General features: G+C 32.2%; 1 protein-coding gene across 50 annotated transcripts in view; it reads right to left on the reverse strand.

Moving 5' to 3' along the window:
- Positions 1-15,507, reverse strand: part of LOC122522304 (calcium-activated potassium channel slowpoke) — a 74,810-nt gene that overhangs the window by 41,258 nt on the left and 18,045 nt on the right. For 29 of the 50 annotated variants that reach the window (XM_043643252.1, XM_043643260.1, XM_043643295.1 and 26 more), the window contains exon 6: positions 3,802-3,893. In XM_043643252.1, the coding sequence (XP_043499187.1) occupies positions 3,802-3,893 (92 nt within the window). Of the gene's footprint in view, positions 1-3,801; positions 3,894-10,706; positions 10,799-13,786; positions 13,879-15,507 lie in introns of all 50 variants that reach the window. The other 21 variants (XM_043643292.1, XM_043643279.1, XM_043643273.1 and 18 more) reach the window with 2 other exon arrangements.

The raw sequence follows: 15,507 nt of genomic DNA on the forward strand, positions 1-15,507 counted from the left end.
TGGTGGTGGTGGTGGTGGTGGTGGTGGTCGTGATCGTAGTAGTGGTGGTAGTTAGGGATAAAAAAGTATGTCACCGATGCGCAAAAATAATTTCTTCGTCTATCGAAATTAATTGACAGTGTGAAGTAATTAATTGTGTTCGCGAGTTGTATTTCTGTAAGTAATATTTTTTTATTTACAATATCTTTTTCTTTTTCTTTCCCTTTTAAAATTTATAGGTTCGTCGTACCGAAAAAAAAAGGGGAAAAGAAACGTTCTTTTTCGATGAGAACAAATCGAAAACGAAATCGACTTTCGATATAGGATTGATAAAATACCATTGACGAAGGAGAAAGATTTTGCAGAAACAACGAAGAGAATTATGACAACGACGATGACGACGACGACGATAAAAGTGACGATGTTGACGTTAACGACTTAAGGCGTCTCTTTCTTTCTTTTTAATTTTTTTTAAACTTATTTTTTTTTTCCTTTTCTATTTTCTAACTAACCGAGGAAGAAAGAAAGAGAAAGAGAGAGAGAGAAAGACTCGTCGGATATGTATTATTTTAGTTGACTTTTCTGCCTTTTATCTATATTTTTGTAATATACAACACACAATAGGGGTGTTACGAAAAAGATTAAAAATAAAAAGAAATCATAAAAAAATGACATACATATGTAATATATTTCCGTTGGCGCGTATCCGTTGTTCTCCGTTTTCTCTATTTTATTTCACTCTTTTAACTATAAATCACAGCCACATTTTTTACGAGTTCGCCACGAAACGAAAAATGTGTACGCGTTGTGTTAAAGGAAAAGAAAGAAAAAAAGAAAAAGAAAAAGATTAAAAAAGAAAAATTAAGAATCAGCGAAAATCCTTCTTCCCATTTTGGCTAGCGTATATATAATATATATAATATATAATATATTTACAATGTATAATATATTTGGTAAGCTCGCGTTGTTCTTGATGAATTAATTTAGCAAACGGCCTCTGACTGATAAATTCGTCACTTACGCTATATTTATATATACATATATGTTGTCTATGTACGTATAATATAAATATATGTAAACAACAATGACAACAACAAGAGCAACAACAAGAATACAGAGATAATATTATTATAATGGTGTATGAACGTACAAACGCACACAGCCACACACTCACACACACAGATATTATCGAGTCTATAGTAACAAATTGTCCGGGTTTTTTCGTCTCTTCCTTCGCACGTTTTAATTGACGGTGGTTAATAAAAACGTTGTTCGGAACGGGGTGGGTGATGGTGACGTAGTGGGTTTTGTGATCAAGGGTAAAGGAAAGAGAAAGTAAGAAAGAGAGAGAGAGAGAGAGAAAAAGAAAGAAAGAAAGAGAGAGAAAGAGAGAGAAAGAGAGAAAGATAAAGAGAGACAAAGATAACAAAAGGAAGAAATCATCGGTATTAGTAATCATTAAAACTAAATGCTTCCTAATAACACCAAATAATCTTCACACCGAATGATTAATATAATAAATACAAGAAAAACATTATATCTCTCGTGTATGCACATACATATTTAATAAGATATGCGCACGTATACAAACGGGAACGAGCGTACGGTGTTGGTTGTTTACAAAGAGCCATTGTTAACTTTTATCCAAAATCACGGAGAAATATGTTACACTTTTTGTACTTTAGTTACTGTAATTCTTATAAGGAAAAAAGTTAAAGGAAATAAAAAGTAAAAAGTAATCGCGACAAACGTCATTTTCTTTTAAAAATATATATATTTTTGTATTGTTATTGTTATTATTATTCGGTCCTTTTAGAGTTTTTGTTCGAACACGTTCTCGTTAAATTCGCGTTTCTCTTTCAGGGATGATGCAAGATTGAGAGAGACAAAGAGAGAGAGGAAAAAAGAGGTAGACAGAAATAAAATTAAAAAAAATTAGAAAAATAAAATCTTGTCGAGAACGTACCGTTAAGGGTCACTACCGTACGCAGCGTACACGTATGGCTTGTAAACGTGCGTACGACCTCAATCTCATTTCTAAAATACAACGGAGGGTTGGGGTGGAGGGATGGTAGACATGTACATGCGGCAGTTGGTTCGATACACTCAGGAAAAAATACAGCCCCAGCTCCGGCTGCGATAACACAACACAACTAAAGCTTACCGTATCGTTTGTATGCTTCTAATGTCCTAATACAAGGGCGAGAAAAGGGAAAGAAATAGAAGGAAGAAACGAGATTTTTTCTTCAGGAAAAAAAACAACAAAACAAAATCAGAGCCACCAGCATTTTCTCTTCATTTCTCTTTCTTTTTTCATTCTTTTTTCTTCGAATTATTAATGCAGTCTGTTTCGTTGGTATCGTATGAGAGTAAGGTTTCAATTATATTTTTATGTTATTGAAAATTGCATTAAAAAAAGAAAAGATAGAGTCAATTGTTTTAGCAAAAATTACAATTTTTATATTGTTTTTTTTTTTTTTTTTTTTTATAGAGGAAAAGATAATTCTTTTTTTTCACAGATGAATCGATAAAAAGAAAGAAAAAGATAGAGAGAATGAGAGAAATATTTATAAGAGATAACAAATCCGGAGAAAGCTGTATTTGTTCCAAGTGCGATTAGTGTGCACAAACAAGCTGACATCGTTTTACTAGATGTGATTAAGTATGTGTGTGTGTATATATATATACATATATCTGCACTGGCAATCAGACTGACTGGTAGTTATACAAGTTGGTAAATGGATAGAAAGGAAATGTAGGAGTGTTCATTAGAGTTCACAAACGACGATGTCCATTGATTAGCATAGGAACCCTTTTATGGATTCTGCAAAGAGAGAGATACTCGTCTCCTGCAGATATAATATGTAGGATAAAGTAAGTGGAACTCTGTGATTTGGTGTGATATGCTAACGTTATAGTTTCTAAGCGCACATATAGTGATAAAGTAAAGATAAAATAATAATAATAATAATAAGAAGAAGTAGTAGTAGAAGAAGAAGAGAAGAAGAAGAAGAAGAAGAAGAAATGGATCGAGTGATGGAATTTTTCTTGGTAGTTTGATAAGAGGATCGTCTGGTTAAATAAAGGATAATGATTGTTTGTTTTCTGTTCTGTGTTTATGTTTCTTTTTACTTTTTCTCGTATAAAGAAATACGTAATCTTTTTTTTGTTCTTTCGAAAATGTCGCTGTGGAGAGAAACGTGTGGTGGTATATGTTTTATATATGTATGTAGTAATACACTGCGTACATCGTTTTCATGATAAAGTAAGATAAACGAGCGAACAGGTGGGTTAGTAAGTAAGTAGTCAAGGAAGAAACCGAGTACACGACAGACGGTTAGATCGATGAGTAAGTGAAGGCTGTCATGAAAGATTTAGTCAGACTCGGTAAGTGGATGGTGCCGGTAATACGAAGAGGAAATCAGAATATTCAATCTAAACGATGATGATGATGACGATGTTAACGCAAAATGGCATTTGTAAGGAATTAACATTACGAATGAAAAACTTTTATAAAAAAATAGAACATTAGAAAAAAATAGTTTAGTAAGGAAAGGAGGTATGAAGAGTTCGAAATCGCGTGTACGTACGTGTAGATGTTTGTATGTATAAACTGTATAAAGTGTAATTGTTATAAAGATGGAACGAAATCCATCGGAAAATAGAGAAGCAGACATTGTTCCTTTAGTTTATGTTTAAAAGTATTATACATACTGTCTCGTGTTTGAGGAAAGGTTGGATCAGGTTATGGTGGCTCGTGAAAAGAGTGGATATTTAAGTGGTTTAACTCGGGAAAGCTAATTGGCTGGTAGTGTCTCTCACCTGCGACCTCGCTCGTTCTTCAAAGTGCCGCCATACTTGTTTCGCGTCCCGATCAGGTCAATTATCTCGGGGATACAACTGGCGAATATGGCCTACATCGCGTGATAGAACAGAATACAACACTCGCATCAATACACTTGTGTAACAGGGTTGACTGTAATTTTTTTTGTGTGTTCGTGTTTGTCTTTATTCTCTTTTATATATTTTCTTTTCCTTTTTTTCCGCTTCTCATTTCTTACTTTTCTTTTTTCGTCTATTTGCTTTGGTCGTTTGTTTTATTTTTTTTTCTATTCGTTCCTTTTTATTCTTTTTTTTTCTGTACTTTTTATTTCCTCTCTCATACGAATTCGCCCACTCGCTTCCCTTGATTTTTTTCCCCCATTCGCGTAACTTATTTTTTATCATCGGCCGTTTATTCATTTATTTTTCTACTTTTTCTTTCTTGCGAAATAGTTACGACGATAAGAAGATATCCCCAATAAAAAAAATAAAAAAAACAAAAATATAGAGAGATAGAAAAAAAATAGAGAGCGAGAAAAAAAAGAGAGAAAAAAGAGGAAATATACCGATTAGCATCTCCGTCGAGTTGCGTGCGACGATACGTTATATATTTTTTTTTTATTATTATTATTTTCTTTTTTATTACATATAATTATATAAAATATTTTTTATTTGTTTTATTATTATTCTTGTGCATCTAAACGTTTTTCATCGTACGTTCTACGTTAAACATATTATTTATTCTCCGTATGATTTTTTACTTGTAACTTATATTATTCTTTGTTTTTTTTTTCTCTTAATAAACATAATTATTCATTTCCCGTCGTCCTGTCCTTCTCTTCGACTTTTTTTTTTGTTTTCTCTCAAGTGTCGAGGGCGAGGAGAGTCATACATTTACATATAAAAAACAGAAGAAAGTTTTGGCTCAGCTACTGGGCAACGCGGCTACTCATAGAGACACGATTATTAGTGCTGTACCGCTATCAGCGCCACTGCCCGAACAATTATAGTAAAATGCGTGGAAAATGATAAACACGTTCCAAGTAAAAGGGCGGGGTATATATATGTATATAGATATATATATAGATATAGATATAGATATGTATATATATATATATCTATATATATATATTAAAAAAAAAAAAGTAATGGCTATATATATACCTACACCTAGGTCCAACACACCTACACCTAAAGCCTAACGAAAACTACAAGTAGATATATGTGCCGACACGTATAATCTATTTCAAAATACCATTGCAATTGTAGATATATAATAATATCCACACGGTATTAGCTTTCTTCGAGACATCATAATATATATATATTTAATTATTATCGTAATATAGTGAAATAATATTTTTTCAATATTTAATTAATTGATAATAAATAATATTAGTAGTAGCAGTGGTGGCAATTTTCCCCTTTCGTGTCTTCCAATTATTCTTACATGCGTTTTTTTTCTTTTTTTTTAAATTTTATTTTCTCGTATCTTCTCCATAGAACAGCGATACTTATTTTCGATTTTGAATTTTTCTTTTTCTTTTTTAATGCATAATATAATCGTGAGGCTCGTCGCATCGAACTTTTGTCAAGTTCTCGAACTGGGTCAAGGTTAGATCGAACTGGACCTTACGCGTTCGAGTATATAGAATTAGAGAAAGAGAGCGATAGAGAAAGAGAGAGAGAGAGAGAGAGAGAGAGAGAGAAAGAGAGAGAGAGAGAGAGAGAGAAATAATACGATTATTCAAATAATTTCTTAAATATCAAAAGAATATGCGACTTAATCCCACCCGATTGAAAAGTTTTACGATTTTCCGACGTTTTGCGTTAATCGAATTGATCTATGTAAAGTGTAAATTGAAAAATGAAAATCTTACACGTTATTCGAAGAGTAGATAAATTCTTGAAAGGATTGTCACGAGATTTCCGAAAGTTTTCCGAATTTCTCGTCGAATAAAAACTGTTTTAATTTTGAATTTGAGCACACGTGATCCCAACATTTTCTCTCTCTTTTTTTTTCTTTTTAATTATTTTCATTTCGTTTAATATTAGTGTGTCAACACGATCATCGCTACTGAGGCTGTAATATTCTGTTCATGTATGCCCGTGTGTACGAAGGGTACTAAGAATTTTCTTTTTATACGAATAATTTTTCTACTTTATTTTTTTTTCTTTTCATATATAAAAAAATAGAAATATCGTGTAAGGCCCAGTTCTCCGAATCGACCGAAATATTTTCTATTTCGGCATCGAAAATTCGACATTTTTTAAAAATTTATTTTCATCGCCCATTCGTTGATAGAACAAAAATAGCAGACGATCCCTCTGCGCGTAATCAAACATTTTGACCGACAACATCGTTCCCGAACTTTTGTACATATTCAACCCTCATGCATCATGGGAACCCCTCCTCCCGAGAACGTAAGCCCGATGAAAAAAAAAATAAAGTAAGTATATCATCTACGGGGAGAGAGAGAGAGATCCAACTGAGAAATTATTTTTTCAATACGTACGCGAGAACACACACACGCGCGCGTTCGCGAAATAACATAGGTAGTTATCAATTAGTGTCGTTTGAAGAATTTACAAATACTCCTCTCTGTGTGTGTGTATGTGTGTGAATGTAAGTATTTTGTATATATAATATATTATAAATGTATATGACACATATATTTATTTATCACAAAAATTTATATGTTAACCCACAAAAAAGTACAATTTACAAATGAAAGACGTATGACAATATAGGCGAATTATGTATGACAAAATAATAATAATATATATAATAAACGTGTGTGTATGTGTGTGAGATATTTATATATAGAGTCCGCCAAACGTGACTTAATAAACTAAAACTACCTGCGTGCCTCGACGAATAATAGTGGGTTGTGGGCGTGCGCTTGTCGATGAACGACGGAGAAGGAGCCACAGTAAAATGATCGATTTTTTTGACAAGGCCTCGTATTGAGAAATTTTCGATACGTGTATGTATATATATATATATATATATATAATATAATATATCAAGCTGAAGCCTTACGACAAAAAAAAATATAATATGATCTATATTAAGTATTAGCGCACAACTATGCTTGGGAGATCGGATATAATATTATATAAGTGAGATTTAAATATAGCGCTAATGTGATATTAACGTGTGATAGAATAATAGCAGCGAATATTTCGATCGATTCGACTACTGGGATCTACGTAAAACGTGTGAAAGAAATAGAGAAAGAGACAGAGAGAAAGAGTGTAAAAGAGAGAGGGAGAGAGAGAGAGAGAGAGAGAGAGAGAAAGACCGCGTTACTAAATGAATTTCCAATTTCATCGTTACAAATGTAACATTTGATAATATTTCGAAATACACTATATATTGTAAGCTCACTATCGACTAATAAACGATCAAAATGCTATAACATCAAAATGGATGCGCTACTTGTCGCGTTTAATTCGTCGACACGTTCATTAATTTCTTCATTAATGTTTAATCCTTCGTTCTATAGGTATAGGCTATGCATCGAAAGGGCATGAACTAAGAAAATACACGTGCGAATTTTGCAATGACCGCAGCCTTCTCCACACGTTTCACCGTGTAAGTATATACTTTTTTTTACTACCCGCGTTTGGCGTTTTTTTGGTTGAGAGATGCAGCAGCAATTGGAAAATTATCGTGTGTCCCGGCGAAGACGTGCAAATGTCTACTTTGGAGAAGATAGTCCCTAAAAAGAGAGAGAGAGAGAGAGAGAGAGAGAGAGAGAGAGAGAGAGAGAGGGAGAGAGAGAGAAAGAGAGAAAGAGCGAGAGAGAGAGGAGAGAGAGAGAGAGATAGCAGTCTTACGTGCCAACAACACTTGCATCCCCTTTATTTTTTTTCAAATCGGTTCCCTTTATTCGCAGTGCTTTTTAATTTGTTTTAGTTGTTTGTTTGTTTCGGGGTTGGTATTTTTCTTTTCTCTGATTATTTGTTCCTTCTTGTTTCTTACGTCAAAATACTTCTTTTACTTTACTTGAATTAATATTATCTACGTTGCTGGCGCTAATGAAAAAAATGCCAAGAATCTTATCAAGCGAAATAAAATCGTGCCCCGGACCGACGAAGAAGAGCCCACTCTAAAGGCCAATTCGACGGTGGGGTTCGATTAACCCTTGGATAATCTACTAGACTAACCAGAACACTAACGCATGCCGTCAAGAAACTCAATCCGTGAGGAGAGAGAGAGCGAGGAGAGAGAGGAGAAGAGAGAGAGAGAGATTGATTGATTGATTGATTGATTGATAGATAGAGAGAGAGAATGAGAAAGAGAGGCTAGAAGAAGGATAACAGATCTATAGGAATCGAAAGAGAAAGATCAATTGGATCTAAAAGGATTTATTCATCATATTATTCAGATAAAGGAAACTTTTTGAAAAAAAAAAAAAACAAAAACAAAGGAAAAAAAATATTTAATAAATAAAAACGAACAGAGTGAATCGTCCGCCGCTAGCAATATTGTTATCGTGTTTTGTGTTTTACTATAAATTAATAAATTCGCGACGAAATTTAATATTAATTTGTTTCCTTTTGTTCGTTTTTTTTTTGTAGAAACAAACGAGATGATTTAATAAAAGATTGTCGATATTACATATCAAGTAAACTTTTAATACGAAAACATTGTTCCACTCGAATCGATAGCGAATTTATCGGATATTTGTTTGTTCGTTTTTTTTTGTACACCAAATCTGTTGAATATTGCATAGAATTTATCGAATTTATCGAAAGAGAGAAAGAGAGAAAGAGAGAGAGAGTGTGTTTGTGTGTGTATGTATGTGTGTGAGAGAGAGACTGACGATACAGAGAAACATTCTAAGGGATATGTGTGTGTGAAGATATATATTAACAAATACAACGTAGAAACGATGATAAAAGGTTAAAGGGGAAAAGGTATATTTAAATATATATATACATAGGTATATATACATACAAAGAAGGGGAATAAAGATGCAAATTAATCAACATGTGATCAATATATTTTTTTCTGAATCTAATCTTGAATAAATCGAAACGGAAAGGAAATTTCGTCGTCTCACTTAAAGCAATCGATAATAACTACTTTTATCAAATGATGCTGTATGTGCCAATAATTAAGGTATTCTTATATAAATATACGTATTAAACATTTAAGTAGAGATGCAAAACTAACGATATATGAATTCTGAAAACGTAGTTGAAAAGTCAAAAAGAAATACAATATTTAAATATATTTTTTTCGACTGATTAAATTATACACAAAAGTAATAAAATAAGAATTTTATTAAAAATTTGATCGCATTTCTATCATCATATGAACTTATAGATGTGTGCAATGGTTTACAAAAAAATAAATATACTTGAAATACACGTGTAAACACATACAACAAGTGTATATGCGTGTTCACGAGCAATGACGCGCAACGATAATAAAACAATGTTCTCTCTCGCAATTGTGTACTTGTGTGCGACGCACCGATGACTATGACAATAAATATAATAATAATAATAATAATAATAATAATAATAATAATAAGAATAATAACAATGACGACGATGATAATGATAATATTAACAGTAACAATAATAAAAATAGTAAAAATATTAACAAAGTAATAAAAAAAAAATCAGAACAATAGTCGCGCGTGTTATTTATCCTCTTATTTTATTTTTATATTGTTTCTCTTTTAACAATTCCTTTTTTCAAATCTAATTTGTAAATGTACCGAAAGAAATACATACGTGTTTTACCAAGATTTCGAATAGATTGAAACAATAAATTAAAACAATGAGGATAAGAAACAAGCGATGTGACCTTGATATGGAAGGATACATTAAGAAAGGAGACAACGAGAAACAGATTAAGAGAGAGAGAGAGAGAGAGAGAGAGAGAGAGAAAGAGAAAGAGAGAGAGAAAGTAGATATAAGTAAGAGATAGTGAAACAGTGGCTTGGAGATGATAAGGGGTTGGAAGTAAATATTCGTACTCGGATAATCCTTCTCATCTAATCGTGTGTTGTACGAAATTTCACAAGGACATGGAGTATATTTTATAGCTAGTCAAAAAGTCAAGTTATATATATATATAATCTTTTTTATTTTTTCGTTTCACGGATAGCAGCCGTGAGCCCAGCTCTTTTTCGTCCTTCCCAAAAATAACATACCCCGTTCGATCGTAAATTTTTCGAAGAAAAATCTCTCCAATAAAAACAAAATATAAAGAATAGTAGAGATCAGAAATGGCCCTTCGACGTCGTTCGACCGGTTTCAAAAATACACTACGATAGTTCCTATTTCGAATCTGTTTCTAACTTGTCTACAAACAAACGAAAAATATTTGGTAGAAAAAACAAGCAGAGCACTTCCTGAGTATATATTTCTTAGCAAAAGAAACATTAATAGATAAATAAATAAACAAATAAATATATAAAAAAATAAATAAAAATTTATGTATATATATATACGTATATGTGTCTATATGCAAAAAATGATAACGCGGGGGTCACTTCGCTATCCAGAGTTACATCGTTCCTCCTTCGCAAATCTACGCGACTACTACGGGAACAGTAGATATTTAATAATAATAATAATAATAATAATAATAATAATAATAATAATAATGATAATAATAACAATAATAATAGTAATAGTATAATAATCATAATCTGATCATAATAATAATAATAATAATAATAATAATAATAAATAATAAATAATAATGTTATCAATAATTGCAATAATCAAGGGGGGCTAAATGTTTGAAAAAAATGGCAGGGTGGGCATAGGTAATTGTAAATATTGAAAGGGGGTCGAAGGGGGTGGCTGGGGTTCGTAAGGTTATATGTCTTTTTGGCTGTGTTCTCCACGTAGGTGGATTTTTTGCTGGGGGGTACCTGCGTCCACGTTCGCGTTTGTACTGGCCACCGTACTTGCAGCGGTTCGCGGCGAGCTCCGTGATCTCTGGGATCCAGCTGGCGAACACCGCCTACACACCCACAATCATCCGTTGCCGTCAGAACAGTAACCCTATCCTCAGCTTTCTAGTGTGTTTTTTTTTTATTTTGTTTCTTTTTTGATTGATTGATTTGATTCGATTTGATTGATTGCCTGATTTGTTTGATTGATTGATTTATTTTTGTTTTTTTTTCTATAAATCGATTTTTCATCGTCCCTTTTCGTTCTTTTTTGTTTTTGTTCTTTTTCTTTTTTTTTTGTTTCTTTTGCTGTATTATTTTTTCTTTGCAATTTTTGTTTTTTTTTTGTTTTTATCTCTAAATAACTAAAAAGGTATAATATATTATATATCGAGTGCATTTATTTATTTATTTCTTCGACTTGTTTTTTATTTTCCTCTTTTTTTCGGTTACCTCTCGCATATTCGTTCCTTCCGTTCCGTCTCGCTTGCTCTCATATCCATTCGTCTCGTTCCGTCTTCCTCATCCTTTCTTTTTGTTTTTTTTATTCGTCTGGTTAATTTTAATAAATTCACGTACGTTATTTCCTCTCCTTTCCTTTAACGTAACACACGTCTACTTCGTGTATACTCGATTTATGCTTCGACGATTTTACCAAGGGGCCCAACCACCAACGTCCCTTTTCGTTCGGGTACATACGACTCCCTCGAGAGAACGACCACGAACATTTCCCTTCAAAAATTGTGGGATTCGCCGACTCTTTATCCTTCTTCGGTTTCGTATCCCCTCGACAGTAGGTACCAACGTTTCTCGCAAAAACTGATGAATTAATAACAACGAACGATGCTTATACACCAGAGTATACCTTTTCGCAATTTCGATCAACTCCCTTTCCTCTTCCCCTTCTTCTTACCCTTACCCTTACCCGTACCCTTACCCTTACCCACCCAACAAACATAGACGAAGACGAAACATTACCGAATCGTTCGTGTAAATTCAGACATGAATCGGTTCACCCTCTTTTTCTACAACAAAATGAATTATTTATCATAGTCTTCTTTCTTTCGTTTAAATGTATAAATAAATAAGAAAACAAAATGAAAAAGTATACATTTGTAATTTATGAATAATACTATACAGTGCCGTTAGTTTCTTGTCATGAAAGATTTTTTATTGTAATTATCAAAGTTTCTTATAAAATAACGTCAAATGATTTACTTTATAAAGGAAATATTGCTCCATGGTTTGTTTTTTTTAGGAGGGTGTTAAAGAAAAAAAAAACTATGTTTCCAAATGTCAGTTAGTTGCCAGACACCAGTCTCCCTTTTCACAACATGGTACAACGTATCATTCGCATAAACTAGCGTGATCAAACGGAGCTTTGCTAACTCCTCGTAAACATGCGTTTTATGTTTTCTACATTCGACGTATATATTCGTATCTTGTAATACGATCGACTGCAGTCAGTAAAATTGCATTTCCGTATTTTAAAGGAAACATGCGGTGCTTTTACGTATCATCGTCTTAAAAATCTCACGTTTCGAGTGTAAAAATATAAAAAGAAATAAAAAGAAAAAAAGAGGAAGGAACAACGACGACGAAATAATTATTTTTTAAACAATCGATTTCTCTTACATTAATAAAACAAGTGTGTAATTAAACGAATAAAATAAAAAATTAATGTAATGCAATTTTTTTTCTTTCGTTTGAAGAATCATTTTGATATGATTAAATAATAATAATTAATATTTTTTATTATTGTATATATGCGTGTGCGTGTATATAATCGTATCGATGATCGATGTTTCTAGAAAGGTAGCAGACTAAAGTGGTAAATCATGCTTGGTTTCATAGAATTGTATCACATTTTGTGAATGTTTCTATGTATATATAGTATACATGTTAGAAATCCATATGTTGTTCACGTTAGGTATTTATATATATATATATATAAATGTAAGTATATATGTATATATCTATGTATGTACTTTAATATGTACATGTTATATGGAGAGGTAAAAAGAGTGAGTTTCTAGAAAATGATAAGACGTTCAGCGGGTTAAGATGGCGAAGAAGAATAATAAATGTCTTGACGGTGAAATACTTATCGTTGGTTGGGTGTAAAACTTACAGAGCTTTTTCAAAATGCTACACACGCGAGCTCGTGGTATTCAAATTTTTAAATTCAGGATGGTACGAATACGTGTTCTTCAGAAGAAGCTTTGCGAATTATGTAAAAGGAGTCTTTTTTAAAAATGGTCCTCTTTCGCCATCATTATATTTCTCTTTCTTAGAAGAGAGAAAGAGAGAAAGAGAGAAAGAGAAAGAGAAGGAGAGAGAGAAAGAAATTGAGATAGAGATAGAGATAGATAGAGAGAGAGAGAGAGAGAAAGAAAGAGAGAGACAACTATATAAGCAGTAAAAAAATAATATCGCAGAAAAGGAAAAAACAAGAAAACGATTGTTTGCGATGTATAATTTGGCTTTTCTGTATGTTTGTATTATACGTAAATAAAAAAAAAATGAATGTATATATATAATTGTTACCTTTTGTCGTTTTTATATGAATTTATTAATTATTATAAAAAAGTAAAAGGTTGCGAAAATAGATAAGTCATGCTATTCTGGTTCACCTACAACGCTGTAGTACAAGTATGTAGTACAACATACGTGTCTCTGAGAAAAGTAATCGATAGAATTTCTCGACTTACGATCGTCGTTGCATGTCGAAATTATCGTAAACATATATAAGAATATATATATATATATATAGAGAGAGAGAGAGAGAGTGAAAGAGATATATATATCTATAAATACGTACTGGAAGAAAAAGTAATAGCGGGAAGATATACGTAATAGTAAAAGAAAGAATAAAATTTGTTATAAATGGGATAAAATATTAAAAGGAAAAAAGTAATAAATAAATAAATAAATAAAGAAAGAAAGAAATAGAGAAAAAAAGAAGGAAAGAAAGAAAGAATGTAAAAAATATAATAGAAAAGTAATCGAAGGATAGAAGAAGATGCGGAGGATATTGTACTTTTATTAAATAATTATACCTCTTTCCATGTTCCCGCTTGTACTCGCCGCTGTACTTGGACCTACTCCCTACGAGCTCTATTATCTCAGGTATGCTACTAGCAAAAATTGCCTGTAAATAGAAATCATAACTGGAAAGGAATATGCCACTACGGATCGTTAAAAACAAAGTAGGTCATCTATGTATGCTCACAATTTGCAGCGGGGCTTATGCTTCCCCTCTTATATATGTGTATATGTATTTTTTTTCATGTGTTCATTGGTACGATACGTGTGTATAAATGTGTCTGCGTGTCTCTCTCTTTAAGTGTGTTGTAATACATATGCCTGTATGTATGTGTCTATATATGTTCTATATATTATACATATATACATATATACACATGGTCGTACAAGTTTATTATATTCTACTATTGTATTCATGTACTATCACAACAACAAAAATGAACCCGTCTTGATAAACTGGGGAAGGATAAGAATAAAAACCTGGAAAGGAGACACACAACACACTAATGATTCTTACATCGTGTAAATCTATAGAGTATATATATGTGTATATGTCTGGGTGTATGTTTCACGTCGTTTGTTGCACGGATTCCTGGAAATTGCTGATCACTGTATAATACTCACCATGTTTCGATACGAACACGATTCTACATATATATACATATACAGAGTGTTACCTCTAATTCGCAATGTTGCAATATCTTACGAAGGACTTGGCCTATGAAACAAAAATTCTTCTTTGTATGAAAAAACGTCATATGAGGAAAATTTTTTTTTCCTGTTCGAATGTTAAAAAGAAAATAAAAAATTTATTTTATTAAATATATTTATATTTAATATATTTTTATTTCTGAAGGTTACACCTTGTATATTATATCTATGTAAATATGTATACATGTGTATAATGATGTATATATGTGTGAGTTAGAGAATAGGGTGGAAATACTAGCCGGAGCTACTTAATGGTTGGGAAAATTGACGTGGACACTGATGGATATTTTTTTATGCTTATTCTACTATCCGTTCTCGTAAGACGAGAAGCTTGAAAATGCTCGGAAAATGGCGCTCGTCTTTGGTAACGCGATGATGACGATAAACTATTATCGATCCGTTTTCTATGCTTCGATGTTTGCTCTCTTCTTATGCAAGAATACCCGCGTAAAACCATACCATTCGAAATAAAAGAAATAGAAACTAGAGAGAAATATATAGAGAGATTAGAGAGAAAGAGAAAGATAAAAGAAAGAGAGGAAAAGATAGAAAAATAGAAAGAGAGAGAGAGAGAGAGAAACAGAGGAAGAGAGGAAACGTTATTAAGATTAGTATTTTAATGCATTAACAGTTAAAATCAATTTTGGTATTATTATAAACAAATTTTATTATTAAAAAAAAAAAGGAAAATTGAGCAATTATTGCATAAAAAGAAATAATCGTTTCAAAATGGTCTATGCATTGCGTTTGTAAGATTTATTTAAATAAAAGTTGCGGTACACAAAATATGAAAGAAGATTTTTCATGAAAGATCATTTTCCATAACCGATTGTTAATGCATTAATCATTGAAGTGATCGTTAAAATCGCATTATTGGATAGTATGAAAAGCGCGACAAAGTGAGTTGATAATATGCTCGTCAAATAAGGGGCAAAAAGATAAAAAAAGGGAGGAAAAAAAAAAAGAAATGTAGATAGAAAGATAGAAACAAATACAGTTGTAAGAGGGAAGATACATTTTACTT

Source organism: Polistes fuscatus, unplaced genomic scaffold, assembly GCF_010416935.1.
Source record: "Polistes fuscatus isolate 324 unplaced genomic scaffold, CU_Pfus_HIC Scaffold5, whole genome shotgun sequence".
Taxonomy (NCBI): Eukaryota; Metazoa; Arthropoda; class Insecta; order Hymenoptera; family Vespidae; genus Polistes; species Polistes fuscatus.